The sequence below is a fragment of the Amphiura filiformis genome, chromosome 6 (genome assembly GCF_039555335.1).
Source record: "Amphiura filiformis chromosome 6, Afil_fr2py, whole genome shotgun sequence".
Lineage (NCBI taxonomy): Eukaryota > Metazoa > Echinodermata > Ophiuroidea > Amphilepidida > Amphiuridae > Amphiura > Amphiura filiformis.
Genome location: NC_092633.1, coordinates 47,944,179 through 47,962,451, shown reverse-complemented (window position 1 = coordinate 47,962,451; position 18,273 = coordinate 47,944,179). Strand labels below are relative to the sequence as shown.

The window sequence follows — 18,273 nt, the reverse complement described above, 5'->3', positions numbered from 1 at the left end:
CAAACTTTATAATTATATCGTAAGACTAAGTCTAATAAGTACCCTAAATATTGAACTATTTTTCATCATTTACTTTCAGTCGGATCAAGATAATATCGTGTCTTCAACATCTTCAGGCGGTCTACACACAGTGATTATTGATTGCAGCATGTTCACTTATGTTGATTTAGTTGGAGTAAAGACGCTACAAGCAATAACTGCAGACTATCAGAAATTAGATGTCCAAGTCGTTTTTGCTAATTGCAAAGGTTTGTGTGTACTCTTATTGTTTCATTTAATTTTACTTACTATTTAATAAAAATCTAAAATGCATGTTGTGCATGCACCTGTGCATGGGGAAGTGGTGGGGTATGGTACATAGTGTGGGTATGTATCTATCACTGATCATTGTATGTGCCCCTTCCACTTGACTTACTTAACTTAAAGACGTCCTCCTGTGGTAGGTCCCGGGAATGGCTTCCCAACTAGTTTGAGTCTCCACAGCTGTCTGTTGATTGGCAGGTGTCCTGTCGCTGCGACTGATGGTATTCCTGTCTCTGTGCAGAAGTGCTTGATATCCTCAAGCCACTTTTTCTCAGGTCTTCCTCTGGGTCTGTTGCCTTCTATGTGACCTTCGAGCAGGATTTTTGGATAACGGCGGTTGTTCATTCTTTTCACATTACCAAAATATTTGGGTTTTTTGGTCATGATCGTTGCAGTCAGTTCTTTGTGGTAATGCAGCCGCTCCCGGATGCTAGTGTTTCGGATTCTGTCTCTTCTTGTGACTCCTAATATTTTCCTCAAGCACGCCATTTCAAACACTCGCAGTCTCTGTTCATCTGATTTCTTGAGTGACCAGGTTTCGGCACTATATGTGATGATGGATAGGACCAGTACTCGGTATAATTCAAGTTTGGTTGAATTCTTGACTTTCGACTTCCAAATGGGGTTCAGCTTCTGCATGGATCCCATAGCAAGACCAATCCTACGTTTGATATTATTTCCATTGCCCCTTCCATTCGCCTCTCTTTATTCTCAATTTGTAAGTATGCCATCCAGTATCTGTAAGCAGTCTTGTTTTTGAAGTAGGCCTATTTATTTTTCATCTAAAATGCCCAGGGTTGACAGCCAGAAACTCTCATCTCACAATCACCTACTCCCGTAAAATGAGCATAAAGTCGCCAGGGCACTATAGAAGATACAGTCATGACAAATCATGACAATTAATCATGACAAAAAAGACATTGTGGGGAAATATTGATTTTTGAAGACAAAAGCAAGGAGCCAATTTGATGCTCATTTTGTGAGAGCTGGTCATAGTCAGTTACGGCTTTCTGGTTCTGAACCGTCGATGTATTTGTTAACGTTTAACAGCCATCGCTCTTATTTGAAAAGACGTTTCAACTTTACAAGGGAACGATCCATTAGTCTGGAAAGGGTTTAAGTTAGGGTTTGGGCAATATTATGTCAGGATTAGGGTTTTAAGTTGGTATTGGATTTTTGTACTAATGGGACCTTGGGGACTATCAACCTGCAGCCCTTTACAATAGACTTGCTTTTAGCATGAAAGTTCATCTGTATTGGTAATCCATGGACAGATTTTAACTCTTTGCCTTCAATACAAAAATACGTACTTACCTCCGTAATTTTCAGCTGTTACTACTACAGCGAAATGACACGATCGAGCACATTTGAAGTGTGACGTAATAAATGGGTCATAGACCTTTGGTAACTTATAGCGCCTTTCGTCCTTGTTCAGAGATGGTTGGTTGTCCCTAATGTTGATGGCTATACCTTAACACCTCTTTTGAAACAGCGGGGCTCCCTATCCAAAATTCTGACTTTGTTCAGGTCAACGTGACGGACCGGTGACTCAATATGGATGTAGTTGGAAATCTCGGACGAAGTGGTGCTTGGACGTCTTTGTTCAAGAAATCTGTTCTTGACTGAACGTAGACCAGATTTCTTGAACATTCTTGGCGATAGGTCTATTATATATTTTGTATTTTGTTTCTGTTGCTCTTATTTTTCAGCTGAAGTTCGCCAATCATTATTGAAATCATCTACTATTAACAAGAAAAATGAAATAGATCTTGGTCGTATGTATGTGAGTTTACATGACGCAGTATTGAGTTGTATGGATGGCGGTCGGTTAAGGCGTGGCACTTACGTAAGTTAGAGATCGATACATAGATCTGAACTGAATAGACTGTTTTATTTAATTTTTTTTAATTAATCTGTTTTGATATGGATTATGTATGATGGTATAGGACACAATATTGTATAGTGTAGTGTCGCACGTACGCTGTAATAATTTTTTTATTAGTAAGAATAAATTAATAAATTTACAGGCAGATTATCATTAACATGATTAAAGACTTCAGTAAAGAATTTTTGAAACATCATATTTTTGATTTTTATACATAGCTCGAAGTATTGGAAAACACGGCAGCAATGAATGCTACTAACAACAATCCGGAAAAAGCAAGCATGGAGATGACGATGACCTCTGACATCCAATTAGGTGAAATAGATGCGGGTAGAAATGGTGGAATTACTAATATTAGTTATACACCGGACCCTGGAGCAAAAAATGATCCCGAAAACACACATTTGTAATAATTACAGACGTACCCTGTGATAAGAGTGAAATAGTTTGTTTAGATCCGGATATTTTGGTAAAATTGACATTGCATCGTAACAAATTGGTGTTAAATGTCGCCCTCTTTGGTTTAATACAATACAAAAGGACGGCTTATTCGTCAATATAATCACAACAAATTACGCATAATAGATATAAGTGCATAAAAAAAAGCGCAGTGATTTATAGTGCGCTACGCACAGGCACAACGCCTAGACGTTGATCCGCAAGCCTCAGCACACTTTACAGGTTGTCGCTGACCACTACGGCCCCACATCATTCCATAAACCATTAAACAACAATTCAGGGACTTTGCTGCTTCAAGAGCGCACACCCTAGACATTCCACAAATAACCTTCGCAACCAGGATCATGAACATGATACTTGTATTAGTAAGGACATTGGACTAATCATTTTATTGAATAAAAAATGCGTTCAAATATCGTCTTTCACATACAAGCCGATCTGATCAAGTGACCCGCAATCCTACAATGGACCATATTGGAGGGAACCAATTTTGATGGAATTTTAAAATGGACTGAGCAGTTCACATATAGTTTATGCGAAGTATTTCATGCTTATCGTACGAAGCCGCATTTTCAATTTCAGGTTAAAACAGGGCTTGTACTTTTTACTGGGGACATTTATATTAAACGATTCAAATTACAAAAACGATGACATGATTACGATTTGAAATTACTTGGTACTCTAGGTCGGTAAACATGAATAAGATTTGATCTTTCCCTAGAGAAGTCCTTTTGAGAGGGCTTCTCTAGGGAAAGATCAAAAGGACTTCTCTAGGGAAAGATCAAATCTTACTAATGACATGATTACTTCGGGAAGTTATTCCAACCGTCTAAAATTCCGCATACTGGTTGCTCTTTCAAACTCTTATAAACACCTACCAAAAAGTAACTATCTCCCTTTATTACGAGGCAAAACTCAAATTATATGCATCAAATTCAAAAACTGAAATAGCAAAAACAAACCCAGGTTAATTCTGCATATTTTGATACCTCATTTGTATGATAGCTCAAAATTTGCAGCCATAGTGAATCCTTGAATGAAAAAAGATGTATTTTCAAAGGTTCTCTACATGACTGGTCAAGGATGTCCCGCGGTGACCAGTGACGACCACTCTACCGGCTACAAAAGCAATATTTTCAATGGGTTTAGGTGCAACTTTTTAATAGGCATCCTTTTCATTCAAAGGTTCAACATGGCAACAAACTTTGGGCTATTATTATTAAGACAAATGAGGTATCAAAATTTGTAAAACAAAAACCTGGATTTCCATTTGCTATTTCAGTTTTAAATTTGAATGCATAGATTTAGAATTTTATCTCATAATAAAGGGGGGTAATTACTTTTTGGTAGATGTTCTGATTTGTTTTCATAGGTAAATAAATACGTGATGGATGTATGAAAGTTTAAAAGAGCAATCAGTGGGTGAAATTAAGTTAGAGAGGGTTGAACCCGGGACCTCCGATTGCGGTTGGATGTGTTAGTATTGACCCGTCTATGCATAAAGGGCTGGAGAACTGGTAGCCGACTTCATTAAATGCAATATGTGACGTCCACCACAAAACGCTCTTAAAGTCGGCATCCGGTCAATCTTGTTTAGAAAATATACCGTAAAACCCCGTCTACAAGCATATATGGGTTTTTTATGAAAGCTTAACTTATACTACTTTGGCGTGTATATATACCAATACAATAGATTGGTCTTACGATAATACTTGTTTTTATATGCTTGAATCTGTAATTTATTCGTTCAAACTCCATAATGGCGCCTGGAATAAATTAGCTTTCATCAGAAGCACTCTATATGCTTGTAGACGGGGTTTTACGGTATATCATAAGCTTTAAAATAATATATCATTTGACTTCAAAAGATATCCAGAAGCGGAGTTTCTGTTGAAAACTGCTCCTATAGCAAAAGGTGCCTTATTTCAGTGCTACTATGTCTACCTTTTTTCCATATTGCTGGTAATAATTGGCGGTCACTTCAAATCATCCCCAAGTCAACGAGGTTCAGGAATGTCCTCTCATTGTTAATTGTTAAATCCCATCACTTGAACAGGATTTAGCTAAAGCAAACAAAGACTAGAGCTATTTAAGAATTCATTCTATACATAGGTAGACGCGTATTATCCTGTTCAATAATAGGATTAATGATTTGTTTATAGGTGTTTGACTGGCACTAACAAAATAAGAAACATGTCGCACGAACTTGAGGTACATATGAATGCAACCTTTATACACATTTTGCGCTGTAGCTCAGAATACAATTTGCCGACTTTACGAGCGGTTTGTGGCGGACTGTCACATATGATATACTTCCCTTATTGTTTTTGTTGTCTGTTATCATGCACCTATACAGTCAATACAATACATGAATCTACTTGAAAATTTCAGAAATACAAACTTTGACACAATAGTTTAGCTGCTAAGCTCCCAATTTTGGTACAATTGTACATTTTGTGATAAAAGCATGGGAGTTTCCACACATGAAGTACGTGAAGTTTATTTTAAGATGTGGTGCCATTTTGGATTTGACCCCTAGTGACCGTCAGAGGTCACGAAAGGTCACACAGGAGAAAATGCTCCAATCATGTCGACAGATACACCAAATTATTTGTCTGATCACAAGGATCTCAAAAATGTATACTTTGTGCTATCTACGACCTATTGTTACAGACTGAGGTATTCTACAAAAAACACAGCACATTTTTGGTTGTACAGGGGTGAAAATTTCAACTTGCTCCAACTTTGCTACAATCATTCAGCTTAGCAGCTGTACTACGATTTTGCTCTGTACAATCACGTCATTGCAAAACCGTAATACACAGCTGGTCCGAATGACTTTCGCTATCGACAATCATCTCATCAACACGGATCTTATTTATCCGTAAACATGATACGCTGTGATAAATAGGCATTATCTAAGGATCTTCACTCAACTTAAAGCCATATTATAACATTTGCTGAGGAGAACGCCCTCAAAAAAATTTCAATTCTGGTTTTTACACGATTATAATGTACTTTAGTCAATCAAAGATTCTCTGCAAAAATCAAGACTTTAGGTGCTGTAGTTTTGTCGAAATCCGTGATTTTGAATAAACCGCCGGAACCGTCGTTTTATTATTACGATGGAAATATTAGTCGAACACGTATGCATAGTACGTACACGGCGTGCGGGATACACATACACACACACCCAGAGGATCGTACCGTATTACAACCGCGGGAGTAACATGCATTGGCGCTAGTAGTAAATTCCAATTTTCTATGCTTTACCTCACGTGTTCGGCTCAACATTAAAAGGGGACATATCTGACAGTAAAACCTAACATTTTATGGAAAATAAATACTATTCTATTTTTACAGAAATGTTATAATATGGCTTTAACAAACATTGAAATACTGAGCAAAAATCCATTAAAATTGCTCTGCAATCCAATGCTAGCATGAACCCTTGGATTTAATAGTGCAGAACAGAGGCAACAGATGGCGTCAGCTTTGTTTGTTGTTACACATAATATACACTCAAAAAGTGCAACAATGTAAATATAGACCAGCTATGGGCTATTCCAGTTGAAATCCATACACCTTCTATGGAAGATATGACCTTAGTCTTCCACACAGGGAGAGTGAGTTTCAAATGGGGTTACCTGGATGGTGGCTCCAGGATACTACAAGCTATTTTTGTGTATATTCAGGTGGTGGCCGCATTGCATTCTCTAAATTCAGTAAATTTTCATCGTCAACCGTGTAATTGAATGGGATTATTTTGAAATTTTAAAACGCTTGAAATATCACAAACAAATAGGCCTATGTTGATAAATAATATAAATACAAGCTAAAACCGTTGGGGTTCGATAATGAACCCCACAAACCTAACTGAGTATATTGGAAAATGCCATACGGCCTGGCGGTTTCACAGGTTGCCGGCTCGATCATGTCATCCGCCGCCTGTGTATATTGTCGATTCTATTGCTTTCAGCGAAAATTGTTCCCAGGAATAAGCTTCAGTGCAGTCAACTTAATTCCAGTTGCGTGCACCTTATGGTCAATCCAGACGTGAAATTACACCTGAAAATGATTGTAATTTATCAAAATCCGTTTCAAATTTGCACAATTTGGCCTAGAACTAGACAATATTTACAAAACCTTTCACGCCTTTTTACCATTTTTTGGATGAAACCGCTTGAACCTGAAGATTCCAAACTCTGTCCACAGTGGGTGTACTGTAGGGTTTTCAAATGGAACAGCCAAATTTAGATGGTACTGTACTTCCAAAATAAGCGTAGGTTGAACTCAATGACCAAATCACATCATTAAATATTGTTTTATTATGTAAAAGGACAGAACGTTCAAAATAACGATTGTAATTATTAACAATTACAATGAAATGAAACAAATTAATAAAAAGAAAGTGTGACTATTTTTATGGTTAAGTTGACCTCTAGTGTTACGCGTTATAACGTTTAATAATTGGCATTGCTATATATTTGCGGAAGTATACAGTTATGAAAATCCTGATTAGGATTGATAATGTATCATTCAAAAGAAATTTGCATCAAACCACCACAAAGTGAGACTTGATTTGATGCAGATGGGAGGAAAAGCAGTCCATCATTTGACAATTTTGACCTTTCGTATAGAATATTATACATTAAATGTTTATCTTCAACACGAAAGGTCAAATAAAATTTGATATCATCAGATACTGTGTAAATGTTGCTATCCGATCCCTTAATATATATATCTGTGTTTGACAAGTTTCCGTAAAATCTAGCAACTGTTCAATTCCATCACTTTAAAAACAGGGACCCTGAAAATGTCCCCATCATGTAGGGATAAGATAAACAAAAGTATACGTGCTCGTATCTAAGGATCAGAAAATTGTAAAATTCGGCGTGGGGTCCAAGGGCCCGCTTAGGCCCCGTATCCATAGGCTGTTCCCTTGTTCCGTGTTCACTTGTTCCCATGTGACCTGCCAAACAGACAACATATGGATACGGCCACTAAGCAAAACAAAGGTTCGTTGTCTGTGTGGCAGGTCACATGGGAACAAGTGAACACGAAACAAGGGCACACGCCACAAGGGAACAGCCTATGGATACGGGGCCTTAAAGATCTCTTTAGGGTGCATGGTCTTATAACCCTGGAATTATGGAACCTTTTGTGGCTCATAACTGCTAAATTGTTGAAATTCCATTTAATGTTATTTTAAGGAATTGGCATAAAAACAATGGCGTAGACAAGAGGGATGGGCAAAGGAGGAATGCGTCTCTTGTCCCCCTGTGAGAAGTCTTGCCTCCCAGTAGCATAACCAGGATTTTCGTCCCCATTCGTCTTATTGTTTGTCCCATTGTTAGTTATTTTAAAGCCATGTTATAACATTTCCATAACTAATAGATTATTATTTCTTTTACATAAAATATTTTCTTTTACTGTCAGATATGACTCCGTTTAAATTTGGGCAGAACAATGCGTGTCACTCCATCGGTAATGCTACGGTACAGACCTTGTATATGATGTGACCGTCTCGCACGCCATGTAGATACTGTGTTATGAACACCGTATACGCCTTCGACTAATATTTCTATCGCAATAATTAAACGGTTCCTGCGTTTTATTCGAAATCTCGGATTTTGACAAAACTACAACACCTGAAGTCTCGATTATTGTTAGTTTAATAAAGTACATTACAATCGTGTAAAACACAAAATTTTGACAAATATTGAGGGCATCCTCCTCAGCAAATGTTACTCTTTGCCCGTCCCCATTTTATCCCGTAAATTTTCTGTGGGGCGGCAATTTGCCCCTAACACCCACGACCCTCCCCCTGGCTATGCCCCTTTGGCTGCCCTGATATTTAAGATTTGTATACTTTTTTGGTACTTTCTGTTCCTTATTTTCGACCATTTTCGTCACATTTTTCCCCTCTCCGTTATTTACTCCATTCTCCCTGACAAAGTCCTGGCTATGCCACTGCATACAAAGTTAAGCATGCAAGCCAGGAAGAAAGAACGATGGGGGAACCCGGGGGGGGGGGGGTTCTTCAAAACATTTTGTACGAGGGTGTGCCACGCAGACTTTCGGATGCTGACTTTCTCTATACCTACTTTTTGCTGTTTTTGCTACCCATCAGTATACCAATTTTCAAGAAAAAAGCACCCAAAAAGCACTCAAATTTGCCATAATTGGGCGCTTTAAGGGCACTTTTGCCAAAATGCGCCCAATTGGGCGCATTGGTCTCCACTGAAAACCCACCTATCGATATACCAAAATCGCTGAAAAGGTACCCCAAAACCGTGTCACATCCCCGTATACCTTCAACAAGGAAGAACCCCCCCCCCCCTGGGGGTAGGGAGTGAGGGGAAGTGTAAGAGGGGTCTGGAGGAAGAGAGAATGAGGAAGAAATAAAAAGAAAGAAAATAAGAGAAAGAAAAGGGGGAAATTATGGAAATGAGAGGGGACGAGAGAGAATGTGAAAGACGGGGAAGAACAATGAATGGAAACAGAGAAAGGAAAAACATTGCACCTTGGAACAATGATTATATAAACTAATTACGTTACAGCACAAGGCAGCCCTTCGATGATGTCAATGCTTTTATGCTTTACGTAATTGATACGCCCAGTCAGATGTATTTCACACCTGCCAAATACAAGTCACCCAATTTTGAAAACTGGACGTTGAATGTACACTCTCATGAATATTGATTGGCAACAATTTCCAATATGTCAGCGCTCAAATCGGACACAGTAGAACAATAAACCCTGCAATGCATTGATTAAAACCCCCAGTCAGGTATATTTCACACCTGCCTAACATAACTCACACAATTTCTGAAACTGGACGTTGATTGTGCAATCTTATGAATATTGATTAGCAAAATGTTCCAATATGTCAGCGCTCTAATCGGACACAATTGAATCACTTTAGATGAATACACGCTGCGGTCTTTTGGGGCGTACGATCACGGCCAGGGATCAAAATAAAGGGATAGGCGACTGGAAAAGGTCACAAAGGTCGCAAGTGGTACCTCATCTCTATGACTTGAATTGACAAAGGTCAGTATCCTTCCCGGCATGCTTAGTAGCCAAGGCCAAGCCAAGTCCGTAGATGATAATATTATCATGTGTTTCACACATTTTTGGTCACATTAATCAATACGATAAATAATCATGTTATAACAACTAATTTATAGTAAATCATGACCAACGCGACGATGATATTTATCCTATGATTGACAGGTGTTATGCATCATAGAAATACATGTCAATAATTTTATCTGCGCATGGTCCGAGCCGATTCCTTACTAGCCACAGACCGTCCGATACTTTCTAGTTAGAACAAGAACCATTCGTTACAATTAACAAAAATGGCTGTTGGCGTAAGTTCACGACGCGACATTGCCCTTATGAACTTTCACCCTCCTGTTTATCATTGTTTATCAACAAAGGCGAGGGACTTGTCTATCGATATGCTTGAACGAGCCGCTATACTGTTCAATGGCTTTCTTGTACTACATGAAATGTGGCACACTGACATCGCCTGGTTAATAATTACATTGTACAGCAGAGACACTAGAGACACTAATATCAATAACCGGGATTGATACACGTGAATGTGCTATGCACGATTTGATATTCAGACGATAAATATTTGGATACCGGGTTAGAAAATGATGAATATCTCCCGTAATTGTGTTATTGGTGCTTGCACTTGAATATATGCGTTGAGAGGATATGATAGTCGTGCGTATTGAGCTCAAAAACTGACAAAAATTCTGATTTTATATGTGCCGAACTATAGTGCAGCATAGGCCACTGGTGGAGGCAGTCTAAAGGCAGATGACCTCATGGCGTATACCATGCCCAATGACATCTACAAAGGTCAGTCACCAGGCTATTGTCAATAGTCTTAGTCGGATGACCCTCGGCCCATTATGCGTCTCAAAACTATTAAACAGGTCGGAACAAAATGGCCATGCGTGGCTGTGGACTCATCCTACTATAGCGATTTCTGCCATGAAGATATCGGGGCGATGACACTGTGTGTGGTGGGCGATTTAAAATACACGTGTCCTGAGCAAACTACGATGCGTACGCACACTGCAGGGCAAAGAACCGTGAATGGAAATTGCCATGACGTCGGGCAATGACAAGCGGTCTATAGAATTCGTATCATACAATCAGGGCTGTCGAGTGCAGATCCGTCGGAACACGCTTTTCAATACGGAATAAATGCTAACCTCATCGTGACATCATCCAAGCAGCCAAGTTCATTTTGCGACGGATCTGCAGTCAACCATTCTGCCATGCAGACATGCAGCAAAAGCATATTCAAATCGATCAATATTGACTTAACGAAAAACCAACATTTGAAGTAGATATAGGATTTTTCACGTACAGCGCACAGTGTCATCGCCCCAATATCTTCATGGCAGAAATCGCCATGGTATGTTGAATCAACAGCCACGCATGGCCATTTTGTTCAGACTTGTTTAATAGTTTTGAGACGCATAATAAGCCGAGGGACATCCGACTAAGGCTACTGACAATAGCCTGGTAACTGACCTGTCTCTGTGTGAGTGAGCATGTGTACGCCATGAAGAGGTCATCTGCTTTTAGACTGCCTCCACGAGTGAGAGCAGCTAGCCTACGCTGCGCTATAGTCCGGCACATATAAAATCAGAATTTTTGTCAGTTTTTGTGTTCAAGACGCACGGTTCTTTCTCAAGACGCACGCTAACAACTATCATATCCGTTCAACACATATATTCAAGTGCAAGGAAATAAATATGGCTTCTTTAGAATAAAAAAAAATACGGGAGATATTCATCATTTTCTATCCCGGTATCCAAAGATTTATCGTCTGAATATCAAATCGTGCATAGCACATTCACGTGTATCGATCCCTGGTATTGATTTTAGTATCTCTGCTGCACCAAGTAATTATTAGCCAGGCGATGTCGGTGTGTGGCGTAGTATGGCCGTCGGTTCGTGTAAGGCCGTCGATAGACGGAAGGCATTAGTAAAAAAAACTGTAGAACAATAGACTTTTATTGTATCCTGCTTATTTACCATAACAAGGCGACGTCAGAAGCAGGAAAAATAACTTTTCATTATCGAGGTGTTACAGCGTGGAATGAGATGCCACAACATATAAGGTTAATAAATTACAACTCAAACAATAATTTCTGCACTTTTAATATTTTGTAATATGTAAATATGAAAAATGTAAATAATACGCCAAGGTTTTACTTTATGACTTTTAAAGATTGATGTATTTTAATGTATGCGTCTATGTTTTGAATGTTTGTATTATTCATTATTTTACATTATATTATGTTTTATGACCCAGTGAATATGTAAATAACTAGCCAAGGTCATTACTATATATAATTTTAATAACTTTCGATATTATTTGATGTATTTTGATGTATGTTTGGATGTTTTGAGTTATTAATTATTTTATGTGTATTAGTATTACATGTTTATTTTATGACGCAGAGAAATGTAAATAACTGGCCAAGGTTTTTTACTTTATGACTTTAATGACTTTTGATATTTGATGTATTTTGATATATGGTTCTATTTGGATGTTTGTATTTTTAATTATTCTAATATATATAATTCTACCAATTATTATGTACTTTATATTTTATGACATGACACAGGGCCCCTGTAATAGCATATTTATCTGAAGGATAACCCTGTATAAATATAAATAACAAATGCAGGATAAAAGAAAAAGGGAAAAATTGTAAAAAAAATTGTTAAAAATTGTGAAGCAAATTGGATTACAAAATTTGAATTGCAAAATACAGGCAAAAGCATATTTGGTTACTTGAAAACAGAAAACAAACGTTATCATCGCTTAGATTATAGACGAATCCAATTTCACGCATTCCTACACCTCAATGGCAGCCATAGCCGCGACGGGGACCCAGCTATCTCACCTAAAATGTGAAATGATGCCGCCTTGGAGGGTATTATAAACTGCATTCTATCACCCGTGTTACCCGTGTTACACGTAGACAAAAGAATGATGACAGTTTACAACACAAAAGAATCTAATATCAAATTTTAAGCGGGTTTAATCCACCCAATTGGCAGATGGAAGCGTTTTGAGCGAGGATGTTGCCATGAGTAGTACCATTTGTCAGGCATCTGAAAGTAGGTATTGGTCACAGCCATCTGATTCTCAGCACAGAATGAGAGCAGTAGTTCCCCGTTGGAGTTACAAGCACCTCTCCCATGATTCCCAAGGATACATGGCCAAGTGGCAATGTCACTGCCCACTCTGGCATTAAGATCTCCCAAAACCATCAACTTATCCTCATGTGGGATCTTCCTCACACTAGCTCTAAGGGCTTCATAGAAGATTTCTTTGGATTCATCTGTGTGTGACATCGTAGGAGCATAGCAGCAAATAATGGTCATATAACGGTCTTGGCTTAGAGGCAGTCTCAGCTTGATAAGTCTATCAGAGATGGCTTGAGGAAGAGAGACTAAGTCCTTAGCGATGTTATTGGAAATAGCAAAGGCAACACCTGGCTCTCTGCGAACATTTGGGTCTCTCCCAGACCAATAGAAGGTGTAACCTTTCTCACAAATTTGGCCCTGACCAGAGAAGCGTGTTTCCTGAAGACAGCATATGTCAATGTTGTAGCGCCCAAGCTCAAGAGCAACCAGTGCCGTTTGACGTTCAGGTCGTTTAGTGGAGTTATCAAGAAGAGTTCGTACATTCCACGATCCCAAGGTCAACTTCTTACAAGCCGACGACGGAACGTCGGCTTGTTCTGTCTTCTTCCAATTCTTACAAGCCGACGTCAAACGTCGGCTTGTGCTGTCTCTTCTCAATTCTTTCTTCTTCTTCTTTCTTCTTCTTTCTTCTTCTGGCAACCGCAATCAACTGCATCTAGCTCCGCAAGAGATTGACAGATTCCAACCAAACTTGACCCAAATGACCACTGGGCTAGACCAAACCATCCATTTGACTTTGACCTGGCTTTGACCTTTGACCTTGACCTTATGGCCAAAAATGTTGATTTCACAAAAAATGCTACTCCTTCCACAAATTTCATGCGATGAGGACATGGTTATACCATGTGACTCGACTTTAGTCGGTGTCTATAGGGTGTGCTCAGATAAGGGGTCAAAGGTCATTAAGGGGTCATTTCCGGTCAAAGTCTAAAAAATATTCAAAAAATCACTGTCTTTACAAATTACATAGCAGAGAGTCGCCATTAGCACACATGCATTGCTACTAGCCAGGGTCTTTAGGATGCCTGCAGTTTTGGGGTCAAAGGTCATTAAGGGGTTACTTCCGGTCAAAAACCAAAATTATCAAAAATGTTCAAAAAAATTGTGTCTCAAAATGTAGACAGACCAGAGTAATATAACCATCATACATGAATCAGTGTTACCTGATGTATGCATGGTATTTTTATTTTGGGGGTCAAAGGTCATTAAGGGGTCACTTCCTGTTTTTAGCTAAATAACTTTAAGAATTTTTATCTCAACAACTAAACATAGTAGAATTTTTAATTAAAATTGGAACAATGCATTTTGTCGGTGTACATAAGGGTTTTTTTCATTGAGGTCAAAGGTCATTAAAATCAAAAGGTCAATCAAAATTTTCAAAAAATCAAAATCCATGTAGAAGTCCGGATTAAGCTGAAATTCACCAGGAATATTTCTTATGACATCCTAAGCACAATGCAAGAGCAGTTGAACCCATCCGTAACCCAGGGGTCAAGTTATAGGGGTCAAATTGCGGCTTGTATTCAGCGTCTGTTGACTCTAGTTTCTTCTTCTTCTTCTTCTTCTTTCTTCTGGCAACCAATCAACTGCATCTAGCTCCGCAAGGGATTGACAGATTTCAACTAAACTTGACCCAAAAGACCACTGGGATAGGCCAAACCTTCTATTTGACTTTGACCTTGCTGTGACCTTTGACCTAGCTATAATGGTCAAAATGTGATTTCACAAAAATGCTACTCCTTCCACAAATTTCATGCGATGAGGACATGGTTATATCATGTGACTCCACTTTAGTCGGTGTCTATAGGGTGTGCTCAGATAAGGGGTCAAAGGTCATTAAGGGGTCATTTCCGGTTAAAGTCTAAAAAATATTCAAAAAATCACTGTCTTTACAAATTACATAGCAGAGAGTCGCCATTAGCACACATGCATCGCTACTAGCCAGGGTCTTTAGGATGCCTACAGTTTTGGGGTCAAAGGTCATTAAAGGGTTACTTCCGGTCAAAAACCAAAATTATCAAAAATGTTCAAAAAACTTTTATCTCAAAATGTAAACAGACCAGAGTAATATAACCATCATACATGAATCAGTGTTACCTGATGTATTCATGGTATTTTTATTTTAGGGGTCAAAGGTCATTAAGGGGTCACTTCCTGTTTTTAGCTAAATAACTTTGAGAATTTTTATCTCGACAACTAAACATGGTAGAATTTTTTAATTAAAATTGGAACAATGCATTTTGTCGGTGTACGTTAGGTTTTTTTTTCATTCAGGTCAAAGGTCATTAAGGGGGTCAAAAGGTCAATCAAAAATTTTAAAAAAATCCAAAATCCATGTATAAGTTCCGATTAAGCTGAAATTCACCAGAAATATTTCTTATGACATGCTAAGCACAATGCAAGAGCAGTCGACCCCATCCGTGACCCAGGGTCAAGTTTTATGGGTCAAAGTTCAAGAGTCGGCTTGTACCTGTTCTATGGAACAGCGGTTTCTAGTTTCTTCTTTCTTTTTCTTTCTTTTGTTGTTTTCTACCGCAAGGTGGAGGATCCGCCGACCGCGGCTAGCCGGCCAGAGTCAATTAGATGAGCTTTGTTTACCCCTCCTTTTATCGGGGCTTCCTCAGGTTGAGGCAAGCAGTGCTATCCCTAAATAGGGCTGCTCGGTCATGCTGAATGGCGCCTACAGGTTTCTGGCATCCATCAGAAAATCTGCGACCTAACAAGCCAGCCCGCCTGCATGGGCAGATACAGCTAACAGCTTCCAGCCACTCAAGCCTGCCATCACCACCTTCTCTGCCTCGCTACAGGGCTTTTCACAGCTCCGACATACGCCTACGCTACAATTTATAGTACCAGAGTTGTTGCGCACCAGCTCTGAAACTCTCTGGACCTGGAATACTTCGGATCCAATGGAACACCGAGGTGTGACGACTGGGAAGGATCCAGGTTGCCCCGCAGTACCAGCTAACTTCTGGTAGAAATCCAACTAACTAGGATCTTCAAGGACTGCTGCCATTATCAGGGTAGTATCAAGACTGATCTCTGCCACCAGACCCCATCCACCACTGCTGCTGCCCAGTGGCTTAACTAACCAACTGAGTTGGTCTATCCTAACAACGTCTATTTAACCCATAGCTGGGGAGAAGTGGTGTAAATGGATAAATAAATATACAAAAAAGAGAGGAGAGATAGTCACAATACCAGTTTGCGCCCACACTAGCTTTGACCTGACAACACAAAGAAGTAGGGTGTCGTCCATGTGGGATGCGCCGTCACCTTCAGACTGGGGATCTGTATCCAGTACCCCAGAATGAAATCAATAATTGAGTCATGATTATCCCACGGATCAGGCGCCTCTAACCCTAGCAGTAGGATAAAAGCCTGGTATCCCAGACAAACCAAGGAATGAATGATGGAACAACTAACAAAGCCAACTAAATTGGCTTACCTATCCTGGTAAACTGGCTTGCGAAAGAGAAGAACAAATAAAATTAGTCAGAAGAAAGTTGCAGAAAGAGTGACAGAGAGGAATGAGCTAGGGAGGCAGAGGAAGCTCGCATCCTCACTCTGGTAAAGAACCAGCCCTCTCCACATGGCAATAACAGATGGAATAAGTGAAAGGTGGTGGTTTGCCATTTCCTTCCACCCTTAAACGGAGCACCCATTGGGATAGATAGAAACACCCATGGGAAACCCAGCACCAAAAGGATTCGTCTATAGTAGACTGTTAAATTAAGATGTGGATGGAGTTGAATCAAAGAGATTATACCACTAACTGGGTTGAATGAACATCGGGTCAGTGATATCAAAACGTATAGCTTACTAGATACTGATCAAACATAATCAAAGTTACACTGATAATAATTTTTAGAGTCTAGACACAATTTCAATAATTCAGCTTTCATAAGGCATTTGTTAGTAGATAACCTAGGTATCAGAAGTTCAAGTCTTAGCAATGGTGTCTTGTACTTATTTTAGACGTCTTCAACATTACAAGATAAGTAATACACTAAATAGAGCTAATCATGTATCTTGTCTGAAAAATACAGAAAAGACCCTTAAAAATTACCGATTTTAAAATGATGTTGGCTGTTAAATACTGCAGTTTAATATCCAAACCTCTTGGTGTACCAGCTCTCAGTCATATTCTGTCCATCTACTGTGAATTTCCTGTTCCCATTTTGTTCTGGGATTGAGGTAGAACATCCCATTTTATATGCTGTTAGGTTCAATGCCTTTTTGCTGTTAATGGTCAGGCTCTCTTCAATTTCCACACATTGATCCAGCGTTCTATATATATATTTTCTTCATGCTCTTTAATGTGACCATCCGCTTCTCAATACAGCGGTGCTTGTGCATTTTTCTGCATGCTCATGTTGTACCAGTCAGTGCCGAGTTGCTCAGAAACGAAGCCAATCTTTTCAGGCTCTTCAGCTTCACAATATTAAATTTGGTCCTCGTTTGCCTTGGACACGTGGTTTTCTTTTTCATAAAGCTTCAAGATCGAAATTCATCACCAGTTTGGATCATACTTCATTTTTAAGTGTTAAGTACAATAATGATGTATCAACATTATAAAATCAAAATGCAATATTGCCAACATATTATTATTCTTAAACATGACGTATAGCATATTATTTCTTAATGATATGGTTTTAACTAAAACATATTAAATATGTACATACTAACTATTCAAACAACGGTCGCATAAGATTCAGTAAACTAGTAAACTTTGCGCTCAAGATAGTACCAATTAAATGATTATAAATAGGCCCACAATCGATCAAGTACTAATAACCATTACGATACAATACAACATTTCATAATACTTTGGACTTCTATCTTGCATTATTTAGCAAAAAAACCTTTATCTACCCAACTTTCCAGTCGAGTGTGTTACAGCTTATGTTCTGCTGCCCTAATGTGATAGACGACAGGTAGGTCCGATATTTTGAGTAGAGGATGCCGGCACTACATCCGGTATCCACAGCCGGTTTCCCCGTATCCACTACTCATGCTTAGTCAGTTAAAGGGGCATTTCGTGATCCACAACCTCATCCCCCCCACTTTTCTCAAAAAATGTTGAGATTTTTATATCACTGGAAACCTCTGGCTACATAATGTTTATGTACAAAATATTTCTTGCAGATTAATTCGTTTTGCAAAGATATCGTGATATTTGAATTTCGTTCTGGTGCACCAGAACGAAATTACAACGCATTGTCTATGGAGCAGTGTAATACACATAATCATGCATAACTCGCAAACGCAAAATCGGAATCAACTGAAATTTTGGGAATAGGCTTTTTTCGTGGATATGTACTGAAAATGTCATAAAAAGAGGATGCTAGGATTACGAAACACTCCTT

The 18,273-nt window shown here is 38.9% G+C and overlaps 1 protein-coding gene across 1 annotated transcript; it reads left to right on the top strand.

Annotated features, from left to right (window-relative positions):
* The first annotated feature begins 139 nt into the window (after positions 1–139).
* LOC140154269 (prestin-like) lies at positions 140–3,252 on the top strand. The gene is made up of 3 exons (XM_072176855.1): positions 140–248; positions 2,013–2,149; positions 2,407–3,252. The coding sequence occupies exons 1-3, from the start codon at positions 149–151 to the stop codon at positions 2,596–2,598; spliced, it is 429 nt and encodes a 142-aa protein (XP_072032956.1). The 5' UTR covers positions 140–148; the 3' UTR covers positions 2,599–3,252.
* The last annotated feature ends 15,021 nt before the right edge of the window (positions 3,253–18,273 follow it).

Coding starts and splice junctions, on each gene's coding strand:
- LOC140154269 (XM_072176855.1), top strand. CDS start 149: ATGTTCACTTATGTTGATTTAGTTGGAGTAAAGACGCTACAAGCAATA. Junction 249..2,012: donor CGTTTTTGCTAATTGCAAAG/GTTTGTGTGTAC, acceptor CTTATTTTTCAG/CTGAAGTTCGCCAATCATTA. Junction 2,150..2,406: donor GGTTAAGGCGTGGCACTTAC/GTAAGTTAGAGA, acceptor TTTTATACATAG/CTCGAAGTATTGGAAAACAC.